Raw genomic sequence first — 18,092 nt, 5'->3', positions numbered from 1 at the left:
AGCAGGCTCACGCAGGGAGCCTGATGTGGTACTCGATCCCAGGACCCCGGGATCACGCCCTGACGCTCAACCGCTGAGCCACCCAGGCATCCTGAACACAAGCTTTAAAAGGACCAGCAGCATCCATTTACTTCCTTTTATTTTATTTTATTTTTAGAAAGCATTTGTCAAAATCCAGTATCCATTCCTTTTTTTGTATATTTTTTATTGGAGTTCGATTTGCCAACATATAGCATAACACCCAGTGCTCATCCCATCAAGTGCCCACCTCAGTGCCCGTCACCCAGTCACCCCATCTCCCCACCCACCTCCCTTCCACCACCCTTTGTTCGTTTCCCAGAGTTAGGTGTCTCTCATGTTCCAGCACCCTCACTGATATTTCCCACTCATTTTCTCTCCTTTCCCCTTTATTCCCTTTCACTATTTTTTATATTCCCCAAATGAATGAAACCATATAATGTTTGTCCTTCCCTGATTGACTTACTTCACTCAGCATAATACCCTCCAGTTCTATCCACGTTGAAGCAAATGGTCGGTATTTGTCATTTCTAATGGCTGAGAAATATTCCATTGTATATATAAAGCACATCTTCTTTACCTATTCATCTTTCGATGGACACCAAGGTTCCTTCCACAGTTTGTCCACAGTTTGGACATTGTTGCTATAAACATTGGGGTGCAGGTGTCCTGCCGTTTCATTACATCTATATCTTTGGGGTAAATCCCCAGCAGTGCAATTGCTGGGTCATAGGGTAGCTCTATTTTTAACTCTTTGAGGAACCTCCACACAGTTTTCCAGAGTGGCTGTACCAGTTCACATTTCCACCAAGAGTGCAAGAGGGTTCCCCTTTCTCCACATCCTCTTCCAACATTAATCTTAAGATTTGTATGGAATCAGAAAAGACCCCGAATAGCCAGGGGAATATTGAAAAAGAAAACCAGAGCCAGGGGCATCACAAAGGCAGATTTCAAGTTGTACTACAAAGCTGTGATCATCAAGACAGTATGGTACTGGCACAAAAACAGACACCTAGATCAATGGAACAGAATAGAGAACCCAGAAATGGGCCCTCAACTCTGACAAAGGAGGAAAGACTATCCACTGGTAAAAGGACAGTCTCTTCAATAAATGATGCTGTGAAAATTGGTCAGCCAGGTGCAGAAGAATGAAACTAGACCATTCTCTTACACCATACACAAAGATAAACTCAAAATGGATGAAAGATCTAAATGTGAGACAAGAATCCATCAAAATCCTAGAGAAGACAGGCAACAACTTTTTTGAACTTGGCTACAGCAACTTCTTGCAAGATATACATCTATGAAGGCAAGGGAAACAAAAGCAAAAATGAACTCTTGGGACTTCATCGAGATAAAAAGCTTCTGCACAACAAAGGAAATAGTCAAGAAAACTAAAAGACAACCTACAGAATGGGAGAAGATATTTGCAAATGACCTATCAGATAAAGGGCTAGTATCTAAGATCTATAAAGAACTTATTACACTCAACAACAAGGAAACAAACAATCCAATCATGAAATGGGCAAAAGACATGAAGAGAAATCTCACAGAGGAGGACATAGATATGGCCAACACGCACATGAGAAAATACTCCGCATCACTTCCCATCAGGGAAATATAAATCAAAACCACAATGAGATACTACCTCACCCCAGTGAGAATGGTGAAAGTTAACAAGACAGGAAACAACAAATGTTGGAGAGCATTCACTTCCTTTTAGAGACTAGGTTCCATACAATCAGAGTCCAAGCCAACGGAAATGCCACATGGAGGAGAACCAAAGGCACTCTGGTTGAAACCTCTGACTAAGCTCATAGCCGATAGTACCAATTGCCAGCCACGCAAATGCATCATATTGGGCATTCTAGCTCAGGGAAGCACCCCTTAACTCAGGCACCAAAATGACTGCAGTCTCAAATGACATCTCATGGAGAAGAGACCAGTCATTGCACAGAACCTTGGGAAGAAGAATGGTTATTGTTGAAAGCCACTACATTTTGTGGTAGTTCATCATATAGCAATATATAATGAAACATTAGGATATATCTGCATCCCCAAAACACAGTATTTAGAGGTAGAAAGTGGGCAGAGGAATAATAAATGGCTTATTAGAGAGGAGGAAATTCAAACCTAAGTACATGCAAATGGTGGGAAAATGATAATACTGAAAGAACAATGCATTCAAAATTCTAAATAAAGATAATTTTCAAATTAAAATTTGATATGCAACCAGGGGCACCTGGGTGGCTCAGTTGGTTAAGTGTCTGATTTTGGCTCAGGTCTTGATCCCAGCGTCCTAGGATCTAGCCTGCATTAGGCTTTGCACTCAGTGGCAAGCCTTCTTTTCCATCTCCCTCTGCTCCTCCCCCTGCTTGTGCACACACACTCTTTCTCTCTCAAATAAAATATTGGGGCCCTGAGAGGTTCAGTTGGTTGAGCATCCAACTCTTGATTTTAGCTCAGGTCATGATCTCAGGGTCGTTAGATTGAGCCTCACATTGAACTTCATGCTCTGCACAGTCTGCTTGTCCCCCTCCCTCTGTTCCTCCTCCTCCTCTCTCTCTCAAATAAATAATTTTTTAAAAAAGAGTTCGATTAATAAATGTGTGGCAAAAAAAATGTGTGGCTCCATCAGATCTTTTAAAATAAATACATAAATACATAAATAAATAAATATTTTAAAAAGAATTTGATATGCAACCAAATTATAATAAAGCAAGTGTATGCTAAAGACAGTCTCAGATGTGTAAGTGCAATATGCATCTTCCAAAACATATTCTCAAATTCAAGAAGCTTCTGGAGTATGTGCTTTACAAAAATGAGGTGCAAACCAAGAAAATAGATATGGGGTCCAGGACACAGAAAATCTAACAGAATAATGAAGTGAAGATCAATCCAAAGACATCAGCTGTGAAGCAAGCAATCAGTCCACATGGGAGCAGGAGATTGGAAGGCTTCAGAAGAGATGTTTCCAGGGAAGAAATGATGCATATTCTTTTTATTTTCCACTTAACAAGTGTTATAGAGAATTTATTATGTTTTAGGCCCTGCTGTAGGCACAAAGGATATAGTGATGAACAAAATAAAGTTTCTGACTTCTTGAAATCTGCATTCTAATGGAACTTTAAGTTTCTGTTCTCTGACAAGTTATAGAAAATTGTTATAAATCTCTTTACAGAACTGCTGAAACATGCTGGAAAATTTAATCAAAGGTAACACAAAAGAAAAAAGTATCATGAAACTTAGTCATTGTAGAACATGAGAGACTCCTAACTCTGGGAAACGAACAAGGGGTGGTGGAAAGGGATGTGGGTGGGGGTTTGGGGTGACTGGGTGACAGGCTCTGAGGGGGATACTTGACGAGATGAGCACTGGGTGTTATGCTGTATGTTGGCAAATTGAACTCCAAGAAAAAAAAGAAACTTAGTCATTGAAAAATTAGGAAGACAAACCATGAGAGACTCCTAACTCTGGGAAACAAACAAAGGGTTGCAGAGGGCGGAGGGATGGGGTGACTGGGTGAAGGTCACTTGATGGGATGAGCACTGGGTGTTATACTATATGTTGGCAAATTGAATTTAAATAAAAAAGAAAGAAACTTAGTCATTAAGTAACTCCAGGAAACAAAATGTTGAAAAAGAAACTAAATGTCTTAGTTCACCAATAGACTTAGCAGTGAACGATATTTGTATAAACATGGTAGGAAAAGCATAATATAGATTGAAACAAAAAATGAGATATTTTGGGAAGATGTGGGGTGTGGGAGGGGAGGGTCTGTATGTGAGCTAAAATCCAGATTTGACATAACGAAAAATCAGTAGCTCATGTCTAAACTTGAATAAAAAAAAGTGTGTATGTGTGTAACTTGGAAGAATGGAGGTAATTATCAGCAGATATAGCTATAGATTTGAAAGAGGTTGTCACTAGGGAATGGGATGGGGGCAGGCTGGGGCAACAGACTAATGTTTGCCATTAAAGCCCTTTTAGCACTATTGGGCTTTTTTTTTTTCTTTTTCAAAAACACTTTGATGTTAAAAGATATATTTTTAAAAAGGAGTTGAATTTAACTCTTCATTGGAACTTATTCCTAGTGCTATGCGGAGGATACAATGAGTGTTAACTTTGGCAAAGTTTGGAGTTTCCTAACCTAAAGGTGATCATTGACTTTCTTACATTAGACTTTTATGCCATCTATACTACTAGCCAACAATTCCATTTTTACCTGGGTCATCATCTTTATACAACTATCAGTGTTTGTGTAATCATTTAATACGTTATTCCATTTTGTTCTACTATTTTATAAAAATGACTATAAGTGGAAATAAAAGTCTTATAAATATAACTCAGTTGAGACAAAGATCATTAGATATGTCCAAATAACAAGGCTCTAACTTCATTCTGACATGTATTGGGCTTAAGTTGGCCAACAGCAGGTGCAAGTATGAACTTAAAATTCCATTTTTTTTAAAATATTTTCTTTTTTTTTAATTTTTTTATTTATTTATGACAGTCAGAGAGAGAGAGAGGCAGAGACACAGGCAGAGGGAGAAGCAGGCTCCATGCACCGGGAGCCCGACGTGGGATTTGATCCCGGTCTCCAGGATTGCGCCCTGGGCCAAAGGCAGGCGCCAAACCACTGCGCCACCCAGGGATCCCTTAAAATTCCATTTAAAAATATGTGGAAAATTGTATCCATACTAGTCATTGAAGAGTGTGTCTAGAAGGCAAAGTATAATTACCAAATAAATAATATTTTAGTTCTCTGAAAATAGGATCACATTACAGCATGGAAACCACTTGTTTGAATTTTATACATTGGACCGTCATGCAATTTTTCAGGAAGAAGAAAAGTGGGGGCTGCAAATAGAGGCAATTAGCTGGTAGGTAGAGACTGAGAGTTAGAAGCAGGCTTAAAAACCAAGTCTTGAATGAGGGGCAAGATGGCGGAAGAGCAGGGTCCCCAAATCACCTGTCCCCACCAAATTACCTAGATAACCTTCAAACCATCCTGAAAATTTACGAATTCGGCCTGAGATGTAAAGAGAGACCAGCTGGAACGCTACAGTGAGAAGAGTTCGCGCTTCTATCAAGGTAGGAAGACGGGGAAAAAGAAATAAAGGAACAAAAGGCCTCCGAGGGGGAGGGGCCCCGCGAGGAGCCGGGCTGAGGCCGGGGCGAGTGTCCCCAGGACAGGAGAGCCCCGTCCCGGAGAAGCAGGAGCTGCACCAACCTTCCCGGGCGGGCGGAAAGGGGCTCGCAGGGAGTTGGAGCAGGACCCAGGAGGGCGGGGATGCCCTCGGGCTCCCTGGGACACTAACAGACACCTGCGCCCCGGGGAGTGCCCCGAGCTCCCTAAGGGCTGCAGCGCGCACGGCGGGGCCGGAGCAGCTCGGAGGGGCTCGGGAGCGGCTCCAGGGAGGGGGCTGCGGGGCGGGAGCGCGAATCCACCAGCGCAGGCCCCGGAGCACAGGGCGCCGGGACACAGCCCAGGATCCGGCCTCCCCCGGGACAGGCAGAGGCCGGGAGGGCCCAGGACAGCGAGGACGCTCCTGCCCCGAGCTGAGCAGATCAGCGGCCCCGCCCCGGAGCCTCCAGGCCCTGCAGACGGAGAAACGAGAGCCCCGAGCCCCGTAGTTCCTGCGGAGGCTGAATCCAGGCTTCCAGAGTTGCCATAGCAACTGCTGCTGTTCCTCCTGGGGCCTGACGGGGTAAACAACCCCCGCTGAGCCCTGCAGCAGGCAGGGGCAGAGCAGCTCCCGCAAGTGCTAACACCTGAAAATCAGCACAGCAGGCCCCTCCCCCAGAAGACCAGCCGGACGGACCAGTGATACTCCCCCGTGTTCCAATACAACTTGTTTTTGGCCACTCTGCACTGAGCAAAATGACTAGAAGGAAAACCTCACCTCAAAAGAAAGAATCAGAAACAGCCCTCTTTCCCACAGAGTTACAAAATCTGGATTACACTTCAATGTCAGAAAGCCAATTCAGAAGCACCATTATACAGCTACTGGTGGCTCTAGAAAAAAGCATTAAGGCCTCACGAGACTTCATGACTGCAGAATTTAGATCCAATCAGGCAGAAATTAAAAATCAATTGAATGAGATGCAATCCAAACTAGAAGTCCTAACGACGAGGGTTAACGAGGTGGAAGAACGAGTGAGGGACATAGAAGACAAGTTAATGGCAAAGAGGGAAACTGAGGAAAAAAGAGACAATCAATTAAGGGACCATGAAGACAGATTAAGGCAAATAAATGACACTCTAAGGAAGAAAAACCTACGTTTAATTGGGGTTCCCGAGGGCGCCGAAAGGGACAGAGGGCCAGAATATGTATTTGAACAAATCCTAGCTGAAAACTTTCCCAATCTGGGAAGGGAAACAGGCATTCAGATCCAGGAAATAGAGAGATCCCCCCCTAAAATCAATAAAAACCGTTCAACACCTCGACATCTAATAGTGAAGCTTGCAGATTCCAAAGATAAAGAGAAGATCCTTAAAGCAGCAAGAGACAAGAAGTCCCTGACTTTCATGGGGAGGAATATTAGGGTAACAGCAGACCTCTCCACAGAGACGTGGCAGGCCAGAAAGGGCTGGCAGGATAGATTCAGGGTCCTAAATGAGAAGAACATGCAACCAAGAATACTTTATCCAGCAAGGCTCTCATTCAAAATGGAAGGAGAGATAAAGAGCTTCCAAGACAGGCAGGAACTGAAAGAATATGTGACCTCCAAACCAGCTCTGCAAGAAATTTTAAGGGGGACTCTTAAAACTCCCCTTTAAGAAGAAGTTCAAGTAACTCTGAACGTGAATGGGCTTAATGACCCCATCAAAAGGCGCAGAGTTTCAGACTGGATAAAAAAACAGGACCCATCTATTTGCTGTCTACAAGAGACTCATTTTAGACAGAAGGACACCTACAACCTGAAAATAAAGGTTGGAGAACCATTTACCATTCAAATGGTTCTCAAAATATACCCTAAAAACTACAGAACACTTCTGAAAGAAATTGAGGAAGACACAAAGAGATGGAAAAATATTCCATGCTCATGGATTGGCAGAATTAATATTGTGAAAATGTCAATGTTACCCAGGGCAATTTACACGTATAATGCAATCCCTATCAAAATACCATGGACTTTCTTCAGAGACTTAGAACAAATTATTTTAAGATTTGTGTGGAATCAGAAAAGACCCCAAACAGCCAGGGGAATTTTAAAAAAAGAAAACCATATCTGGGGGCATCACAATGTCAGATTTCAGGTTGTACTACAAAGCTGTGTTCATCAAGACAGTGTGGTACTGGCACAAAAACAGACATATAGATCAATGGAACAGAACAGAGAACCCAGAAGTGGACCCTGAACTTTATGCTCAACTAATATACGATAAAGGAGGAAAGACGATCCACTAGAAGAAAGACAGTCTCTTCAATAAATGGTGCTGGGAAAATTGGACATCCACATGCAGAAGAATGAAACTGTACCACTCTCTTGCACCATACACAAAGATAAACTCAAAATAGATGAAAGATCTAAATGTGAGACAAGATTCCATCAAAATCCCAGAGAAGAACTCAGGCAACACCCTTTTTGAACTTGGCCACAGTAACCGGAGAAGGACAAACAGTGTATGTTCTCATTCATTTGGGGAATATGAATAATAGCGAAAGGGAATATAAGGGAAGGGAGAAGAAATGTGTGAGAAATATCAGAAAGGGAGACAGAACATAAAGACTTCTAACTCTGGGAAATGAACTAGGGGTGGTGGAGGGGGAGGAGGGTGGGGGGTGGGGGTGAATGGGTGACGGGCACTGAGGGGTACACTTGACGGGATGAGCACTGGGTGTTATTCTGTATGTTGGTAAATTGAACACCAATAAAAATTAATTTATAAAATAAAAAAAAAACCAAGTCTTATCTCAGGTCACTAAAAATCTAAGACTATTCTTTCTTAATTATCTCTTAATTACCATATTTCAATATGAATAAATTAATGAAGCAACAAGAAAACTAGAAACTTCCCCAACTACATATAACATGACAGCAGATATACTCTATCTCTCATTAACAAATGCACACATATATAATACAGACAAATGCAGGGATGAATCAAAAGTCAGCACCATAGGAATCTGACAACTGGACCAAAGTCATTTATCTACCCTTTTTAAAAAAAAAAAAGATATTTATTTATTTATTTATTTATTTATTTATTTATTTATTTATTCATGAGAGACACAGAGAGACAGAGACATAGGTAGAGGGAGGAGAAAAAGGCTCCATGCAGGGAGCCCGATGCAGGACTCAGTCTCATAACTCCAGGATCATGTCCTGAGCCAAAGGCAGATGCTCAACCGCTGAGCCACCCAGGCGTCCCTATCTACCCTTTTTCTTAGTGAGGACCAACTACCACAGCTACCCAAAATAAGAGGATGGTGATGGTTTTAGCAAATGGTTGCTAAGCCCCTTTATATTGGTCATCTTTCATCAAATTTTGCATATGCACATGTACACGCACATGCTGTGGAAAAGCCCATCATTAAAAATGTAACCATTAAGGAGATACTATTCACTTTTATAAACTCAAGACTACCCTCTCATATTTTTATCACTTTCTGCCTATAACTTACTTGGTAAAGAAACCTTCTGGAGAAGAGATCCTAAGAGAATAGAAAGGGATCTAGCTATCACCTCAACCAGAGATTCTGAACCTGGTGTGTTATGGGGGCATGGGGTGGGGAGGGGTAATTTCTCTGCAGCAAGCCATAACATTCTTCAGGTTCTCAGAAGTGTCCGCGCCTCAGAAAGGACACTGAAGAGCTGAAGGAGGGAAAGAGCTTTGCCCAAATACATAATGGCTGAAATGAGACTAAAACTCATTTTGCTTAACTTCTGTCCCACCATGGAGCCTAACGCTAAACCCATGAGCTTCCATTATGCCTAATGGTATGACACATGCCCAAAAGGTGTTCAACTCTTACTGATGAAAATGAGGGGCATAACATTTTAATATAACCCAATAGTAGGAGTTCAGTGATGCGTGACTTTCTTCCACTTAAGGCAATTTCTTTTCCAAGATTGGCAGAGGTCTCCTGCATCCATTATTATAAACAGTTCCCTTTGTGAGCCATGTAAAACATTCTTGAATGCTAACACTGAAATGTGCACTTATGTATCAGATCTTTTCAAACAGAAATAGAATCATAGGTTCCTATCCTCTTTCAAATCGCTTCCCCCCAATTTAAATCGTAGCTACATAATTACTTCTCAACTTCGCATGATCTCTGACTGTTCAATATTGACTCCTTGGCAGGAGACTCCCATCAAAGATTTTTATTTCTGAGCCTACAGGTTGTTGGGAGTACAACCATGCTACTTGGGCTCAGAGTATAAAATGCTATAATCCAAACATTTTCTCAAGAGGCTAACATGTACATGTGAGGTCAACAAAATTTTTGGTCTTTGCCAGTCAGAGCTGATTTAGACCCTAGTGAGCTAAATATGATAGGCTATGTATCTATTCCAAAAGCCCTGCAATCTAATCTCCTTAACTGCTAACACTTACTTTAAAAGGTACAGTTTAGGGATTCCTGGGTGGCGCAGTGGTTTAGCTCCTGCCTTTGGCCCAGGGCGCGATCCTGGACACCCGGAATCGAATCCCACGTTGGGCTCCCGGTGCATGGAGGCTGCTTCTCCCTCTGCCTATGTCTCTGCCTCTCTCTCTCTCTCTCTCTCTCTCTGTGTGTGACTATCATAAATTTAAAAAAAGGTACAGTTTGGGCATATCCAAAAGCACAGTTCAATTTGATGATTCCACACTACAAAGCCAAATGAAAATCTTCAAGCAGAGATTTTGCAAATTTTTTCGGATTTCCGTAAAGTAACGAGTGTCTTGTACAATATTTATTGCTGTGGGCTTAGCTTTGTATTTTTAACTCTCTTTGTTTCATGACATGGTATAATTATATGCTCAAACCATAGTCTAAATTTATCTTATTGTAGTTTTCTGATAAAATACTATGTACTACATACAACATTTATATTTATAAAGTCTATACTAGAGGCAGAGAGAGGTTTGTTTAGACCTTTAAATTGGGGTTTGAGGAAGAGGGGGAAAGAAGAAACAAATTTCAGGAGAATTCTGCATCAAAGTGTATGTGTTAAATGCTCTCATGGATGTTGGTGTATGAGATAATACGATAATTATTCATTACCACCTCTTTTGTGCTGGTATCATGGAGGCAGGAGCCTTGGGTTCTCTCCTTGGCTTTGCCACTAGCTAATGGCCTGACTGCTGAAATTTGAATGTCTCACTTGTGAAATAAGATAGCTGGACTAGATCATCTTAAAGGAAATCTTCTAGCTTGTAAAAACTGTAAAATTCTACAATGCTCTGCATAATAAGAGACTGAAAATGTTTTCATAGGGGGAAAACATATCTGCTTTGACTATAGCAGCCCTCTATTAGGACCACGATGTGTAAAAATAACTGCATATTTTGAAAGAAGATAAAAAGTATTTTGGAGAATTGTGAATCTCAGAATACATATGTACATATCACAATTTTTATATTTATTGATATATTTAATAATCAGGATATTTTTGAACAAAAAATGTGAGTAATGAAGAAGAATTTGCCCTGCCAGATACTTCAATGTTTTTTAACATTGAATGTTTCTTAACATTCACCACTCATGGGCCACAGGAGCCTGATTCAGCTGCAAAGGGAAGGGGAAGACCAAGAGAGGAAGGCTCTTTTGCGTCCCGCTGAGGCCAGTGAGCAGCAGCAGCGGCCACCACCAATGCCAAGGTCAGAGGAAGACAAGCAGGAGGAACCTCACCAGCACAATGAGTTGGAGGAGGAAGATGCCTCAAGTCCTCGGAAAGAGAAGAGTAAGCAGGCACAGGTAGTTGGTGGAGCAGAGCTGCTCAGGAAATCCACTTTCCAGTTTTTGGAAGCAAAACACGACTATTTTCATTGTAAAGATTGTAAGACCAGATGGGAGAGTGCTTATGTGTGGTGCATTTCTGGAACTAATAAGGTTTATTTCAAACAACTATGTTGCAAATGCCAAAAGAGTTTTAACCCTTATCGAGTAGAAGCAATCCAATGCCAGACCTGTTCAAAGTCTTGTTGTTCCTGTCCTCAAAAGAAAAGACATATTGATCTAAGGAGGCCTCATCAACAGGATCTGTGCGGTTGCTGCAAAGACAAGAGATTCTCCTGTGGCAATACTTACAGCTTTAAATACATCATACTGTACATTCATACTGACAGGCAGTATGAATTGTACAGGACACCCAAATTCTCCTTGTAACTTAGCTCTGACTTGGCATTGGAAAATGGATTAGGTTTTTGTACTTTTTGTAGGTTGTATAACAATTGTACAATGTGAATAGAATAAAATAAATGCATGTAAAAAACAATAATTAAAATAGCATGACAACAGCATGGGAGTACATAGGCATCTATGGGTCAGGAAAGAAAGCACAGAAATAGTCCCTACAGGACATACCAATATAGTATATGATAAGGATGTTAACTTCAAATTGGTGGGAAAAGAAAAATGCTGGGACGATTATTAGCTATTTGGGGATAAATCGAGTCAACATGAATTCCAGATGATAGGAGTTAAAGGTAAAAAGTGAAACCATAAGAACTAAAAGAAAACATTCATGGAGTAACACCAAAGAGAAAACTAAAAAGGCTTAAAGATTTGAACTAATACTCTGCATGTCAAAAAAATGCCATGAACAAAACTAGGAGGCAGACAACAAACTCATAGAAAGAATTATATCACACGTGAAAAGATTATTATCTCCAACATAAAATGCTTCAAATCTATAAGAGAGGGTAAACACCCCAATGGAAAAATGAACAAATGATATGAGCAGACAATTCACAAAAGAAGAAATACAAATTACTAACAAATATGAGGAAAATATCTTGTTTCATTGCTAATCAGAGAAATGCAAATTAAAATAATACCAGAAACAATATTAAACTGCTCAGTTATTAAATAAACTCAGAGAAAGTATTTCCTTAAAAATAAGCCACGCTTTTAAAGCAAAGTACTCAGGGTTGATGTATGTCATTAATTGCACAAGTATTTATTAAGCAACTATTACCTATCAGGCACTGCATTAAGCTAATAAGGATACAAGGTGAATGAGACATGGCCCTTGTCCCATGAAGCATTTGTATAGGGATGGAGAAGGACCAGTAATAAGAGAGTTTTAGATAAAAGGCACTGTCATGCAGTACTGGTAAGGAATCAATTACTATGCCCTTTCTGTAGAGCAATTTGATGACATGCATTAAAAGCCTTGAAAATAGGGACACCTGGTGGCTCAGCAGTTGAGTGCCTGCCTTAGGCCCAGGGCGTGATCCTGGAGTCCTGGAATCGAGTCCCATATCGGGCTCCCTGAATGGACCCTGCTTCTCCCTCTGCCTGTGGCTCTGCCTCTCTCTCTCTCTCTCTCTCTCTCTCTCTCTCTCTCTCTCTGTGTGTGTGTGTGTGTGTGTGTGTCTCTCATGAATAAATAAAATCTTAAAAAAAAGCCTTGAAAATAAATATACTCCTCAATCCTGCCATTCTAATTCCAAGGCTTTTAACCTCAGGAAATGATAAAAAATATATGAAATTAATAATAGCAAAGACTTTTTGACTGCTTACTAGATATCAGGCCCTGTTTTAAGAACTCCGACACACATTAACTCATTTAATTATCACAATTTTCTGAGAATGGTACTATTTTATCCCTGTTTTACCTATGAGGACATGGAAGAACATGGAATTTAAGAAATTTGCCCAGGGATCACAGAGCTTAGGTCCAAACCCAAGCAGTCCCTGCTCTCAACCCATATGCCATGATGTCTATGAGAAGTTGTTAATTACAGCATTATTTATATTTAGGACAAGTGTAAATAATCTAAGCAAACACCAATAGGAGTTTGATTAAATAAATCCAATGGAATACTATGGCGATGCCAATAATCATGATATAAATATTATTTAATGAGTTGAGAAGATGATCACAATATACTGTTATGTAGACGAAAAGAATTTGCAAGATGTTAATCACGGCGCTTTCTCAGTGAAGGGACTCAAGGTGATTTCCACTTTTTTCTTTGAGCTTTTCTATAATTTGCTAATTTTACACAAAGAATCCATATTACCTTTATATTCATATATATATTCATATATATATTCATATATATTATATATATATATAAAATCCATTTAACAAAATGGAATCAGTGAAGTCTTTTCAGTACGTACCCAGCCTAGTTTAGGTATCTCTCTTCTGTGCTCCCATAATGCCCCACGCGGGTCTCTAGGATCCATTTGCCATGTGATTTGTTTATCCATCAGTTCCCTACCTCCTAACTTATCAGTGTCACAGATAAGTCTCTTCCTAGCCCTTGCATAGTGTCTGGCTCATAGTATACAGCAAATAAAGATTTATGAAGGGAATGCAAAACATTTCTTCATGAAGAAAAGAGAGAAGAAATTCATTTTCCAAAACATGATTTTCACAGGTTTGTTTGAGAAGTGGTTGTGAGGTTTAGGTTTGGGGCTCGGCTCTGTAAAACACTATCATAGGTCACCCTGGTCATACCCTAGACTGTCCCTTCAACAGCCTAGGTCTTCAATGCCTAAGAACAACCTCCTTTGCTGCTACAGTTCTCCTTTGCTTCCCCCATGCTAACCTTTGTCAACAATGTGTTGGCCCAGTAGAATGAAATCCTTGGGGGCAGGGCCCATGTCTTTTGCAACTCTATCCAACACCTAGCATAGCACCTAAGGCCTTCTTCCTGACTTCCACTGACTAATCAGCACAAACCCTTTCTTAGTAACTGGTGGTAGCAAAAGGCCTGAACTCCTTTGGAATGAAGCTGCTTGACCAGCACCAGAATTTGCTGTGCCCCTGTCTTCTCCCTGGTACAGATGGCCACCTCTGTGACCTGTGTTGAGGAACCATCATGCACATTTATGCTGGAAACTGCATTCCCTGTTTTAAACAGAAAACACAAAATCCCCACTAGCATCACAACTTAAGCGGTAAGAAAGGTGGGGCAGGGGAAGTGGGACATGGAGGAATGTCTTAAATTTCACAATGTGGCCAAGTCAGAAGAACTAATTAAAAGTACCTCAGAATTTAAAGTCAGAGCAAGTGAAAATATATAAGGTAAATAGAGCATGTTTATAAGATACCAGAAAAACAGGTTGAAAAGCAAATACTTTTGATATTCCAAACTCTTTTTTTTGTTGTTGTTTATTTATGATAGTCACACAGAGAGAGAGAGAGAGAGAGAGGCAGAGACACAGGCAGAGGGAGAAGCAGGCTCCATGCACCGGGAGCCTGACGTGGGACTTCGATCCCGGGTCTCCAGGATCGCGCCTTGGGCCAAAGGCAGGCGCCAAACCGCTGCGCCACCCAGGGATCCCGAGATTCCAAACTCTTAAAATTGATCTGTTTTTCTCCCAATGCTGGTGATCCTCATAGCAGGCTTCTAACCCTCCTCAGTCAGGCTGCCTTCTTTGGTCAATCAATGGGTATAAGATGTGGGTTTGCCACAGCCCTCCCCGTTCATGAAACAGGCCTTTTGCCCTAACCAGGTCTCTGCTGTCTCCAGGTGCACACTCCTGCTCTGAGAACCATGCTTCTGACCTCAAGTAGCCTGACCTCTTTATAGCCGTGCTAATTTGCATTCCCAAATGTTTTGCTTTCTGGCCTGATGATAGCCAAGACCCAAAGCAAAAGTCTCTTAATACCACAAGAGTGCAGTTATATTTGTGTCCCATATGATTCAAAGGGAACCAGAAACCTCATCAGAGAGGTAACTGGGGAGACTTCCAACCTAATTTCCAGTCATCATCCTTTAGGTTCATAAACACTTCATATACTCCGTGTGGACAATGTTCCAAGAGAAACTGTGGATAAGAATCTGTTTGAAGCAGTATATTTCATCTATGGATACTTTTTGAAGGCTCACCTGTGGAGACCTGAAATACGACTGGGAAGTTGGCCAGTTATAATATGATATAAACACCCAAAGAACTAAAGAAAGCCCTCTCCTAAATGATGTGTCTTTCCATTAGGTTAGGACTCAGTAGAATATATTCTAACACAGAATAATCATAAAGGATAGTTACAAAAGTAGAGAGGTTAAGAGGTCCAGCTGCAGGGTCAAATGGCTCCAGATTCAAAGCATAGCTTTAGAAGGTACTTGTTGAATGATTTGAATCTGTTTCCTCATCTGAAATATTTAGCTAAAAATAGTGGCCACCTCATTAGCATTGCAAGGTTTAAATAAGATAATGCGTATAAATACACATAGCACAGAACCTGGCATAGGAGAAGTGTCCCAAGATGTTAAGATTATTATTATTTGGGGGGCACCTGGGTGGTTCATTTCGTTAAGTTTGTGACTTTATTTCAGCTCAGGTCATGATATCAGGGCTATGGGATCGAGCCCCATGTGGGGCTCCATGCTCAGCAGGAAGTCTGCTTGAGATTCTCTGTTGCCCTCTCCCTCTGCCCCTCCCCCATGCTCTCTCTCTCTCTCTCTCAAATAAATAAATAAACTTTTTAAAAATTGTTATTTTTTTCTGTGGGAAAGATTACTTCATCAGTATGCATGTTCTCTTTTTCCTGGCACCCAGCTAGACTATATAGCCCAACACCCCTTGTAGTTAATAGTGGTCATATCTGGCTAATGAAAAATGAACAAAAGTTATGTAAGACATTTCCAGATTTGGCCCTTCTATGCATAACCTTCTGTGTTATTTCCCCTCCCACTTGCTAGATATTGACATTCAGGAACCTTGGATGCCCCAACTTGAAGATGTCAGAACCTCCACCAGCCTGGATCTAAATGCACACACAGAGAAGAACCCTGTCATAACTACCACTGACTAGGAACACCCATACTGGACCACTCTCTCACCAGTAAATAAACCTCCACTGTGTTAAGGTGCTGAATTTTGGAGTTCATTGGTTATAGCAGCTAGCATTACCCTAATAATATACTAAGTTACAGAAGAGTAGAACTCAAGAGAAGAACTCTTAAAAACATCCTCGATGTGCAAGAGATATTGAGGCTCAGAGTCATTGTCCCAGGTAGTACAATGGACCTTTTGCTTCAGACTCCTTAAAATACACCCTGCCCTTTCACATATGATGCTAATTAAAGACTGTAGGATCAAAGTACTCTGTTTGCCTACTTAAAGCTAGATCTATTCCTAGGGAAACTTTAGCACACCAAGTTGGAAATACAGACCCCTTTTACTAGATGGCATAACAAGAATGGAAGAAAAACAAGAGAGCCGTTTTTCACTGTTCTGTGTCTTCTTCACAGGGGGTCATGAGGTTATCATGTTATTATGCTTCTGAAGGGGCTTTGAAAACGAAGAGTTACACCATATATGGTACTATTACTCAGCAATTTTATTGGCTTTTCTTACTAATGACCCAGGAAAATGACTCTACAAACATTTATTAGGCAACAATTTTTATGCTTTCTTAACCCTCAACTAGTCATTGTGGGAAACCAGCCATCTTCCTTAAGAAGTTTACAACCTAGCTGTCTTAGTTTGAGCTGCTATAACAAAGTGTCATAGACTGGGTGGGTGTTGGGGGGGGTGCTTATAAACAACAGATATTTATTTCTCACCGTTCTGGAGGCTGAAAGTCCACGATTGGGGTACCAACATGACAGGTTCTGGGGAGAGCTCTCTTCTGGGTTGCAGATGGCAGACTTCTCACTGTATCCTCACACAGCAGAATTAGAGGAAGCCCTCTGGGACCTCTTTTATAAGATACTAATCCCATTCATGATGGCTCCATGTTCATGATCTAATCATCTCCCAAAGGTCCCCATCTCCAAATACCATCACATTAGGGATTAAGTTTCAACGTATGAACTTTAAAGAGACACCAACACTGCACTAGTTGATACTGCACCAAAGACTTTAGAAGTGCCTAGTTACATGATATAGGCAACGCCAATTCTATGGGCATGCAGAGGAGGGAGAGATTGATGAGACTGATATTTCTAGAAGACCTCACAGAGAATGAAACTTAGGCTAGACTTCAAAAGACTCTCAAGAATTGGCTTAGCAGAGAGACCACATAGATAAACACATAAGGATAATTCAAGCAAAAAAGGGTGATGCCTGGATTGCCAAAGAAATTAAAGTGATACCTGCTTCTCCTACACTTCTTTTCCTAATTTGTCCAGTGATAATAACAAGTGAATAATAATTTACTATGTGCCAAGAACTATACTAAGTACTTCTTGGCCATTATCGAATATCACCTTTACTAGAATCCTATGAGGGAAGTACAAGTGTCTCCATTCTACAGATGAGAAAATGGAGGCTGGAAGAGTTTTAATTACCAAAGATCTCACTGTTAAGTAGAAGAGGAAGAATTCAGATTTGGTTCTGTGCTCTTCAATGTCAACCTACACTATCAACAACTCATTTGGAAAGGTAGTTATATAACATCTCCAGGGACAGAAAATCAAGACAAGATCCAAATGTAGAAAGAAGCTTCATTCCTTCTCCTGAATGGGCACATATGGCAAAAGTACTAGATGAGTCAGGAGATTTGCATTCAAATCCTGGATCTACCACCAATTAGCTATGACCTCAGGCAATTTATATTAATTCTCTGAACTTCCATTTCCTCAACCGGGAAAAACTGGGAGAAAATAAGTCCTACCTCACAAGGCTGCTGTGAAGTTTAAATAAGATGCTACATTTCTGGAAAACCACAAACTACCAAAACTGGAACTGGAAGAAATAGAAAACCTGAACAGGCCAATAACCAGGGAGGAAATTGAAGCAGTCATCAAAAACCTCCCAAGACACAAAAGTCCAGGGCCAGATGGCTTCCCTGGGGAATTCTATCAAAGGTTTAAAGAAGAAACCATACCTATTCTACTAAAGCTGTTCGGAAAGATAGAAAGAGAGGGAATACTTCCAAACTCGTTCTATGAAGCCAGCATCACCTTAATTCCAAAACCAGACAAAGACCCCACCAAAAAGGAGAATTACAGA

The 18,092-nt window shown here is 40.9% G+C and overlaps 1 protein-coding gene across 1 annotated transcript; it reads left to right on the top strand.

Moving 5' to 3' along the window:
• Nucleotides 1-10,715: 10,715 nt before the first annotated feature.
• On the top strand, nucleotides 10,716-11,339 carry LOC129518106 (protein ZAR1-like). The gene has a single exon (XM_055338125.1). It carries the CDS (start codon nucleotides 10,716-10,718, stop codon nucleotides 11,337-11,339), a length of 624 nt encoding a protein of 207 aa, XP_055194100.1.
• Nucleotides 11,340-18,092: the final 6,753 nt, after the last annotated feature.

The sequence above is a fragment of the Nyctereutes procyonoides genome, unplaced genomic scaffold (genome assembly GCF_905146905.1).
Source record: "Nyctereutes procyonoides isolate TBG_1078 unplaced genomic scaffold, NYPRO_anot_genome, whole genome shotgun sequence".
Lineage (NCBI taxonomy): Eukaryota > Metazoa > Chordata > Mammalia > Carnivora > Canidae > Nyctereutes > Nyctereutes procyonoides.
The sequence above is the reverse complement of the archived record's forward strand: the minus strand, read 5'-3'. Positions and strand labels throughout refer to the sequence as shown.

Excerpts from the sequence above, each read along its gene's own strand:
- LOC129518106 (XM_055338125.1), top strand. The coding sequence starts at position 10,716 with ATGGGCCACAGGAGCCTGATTCAGCTGCAAAGGGAAGGGGAAGACCAA.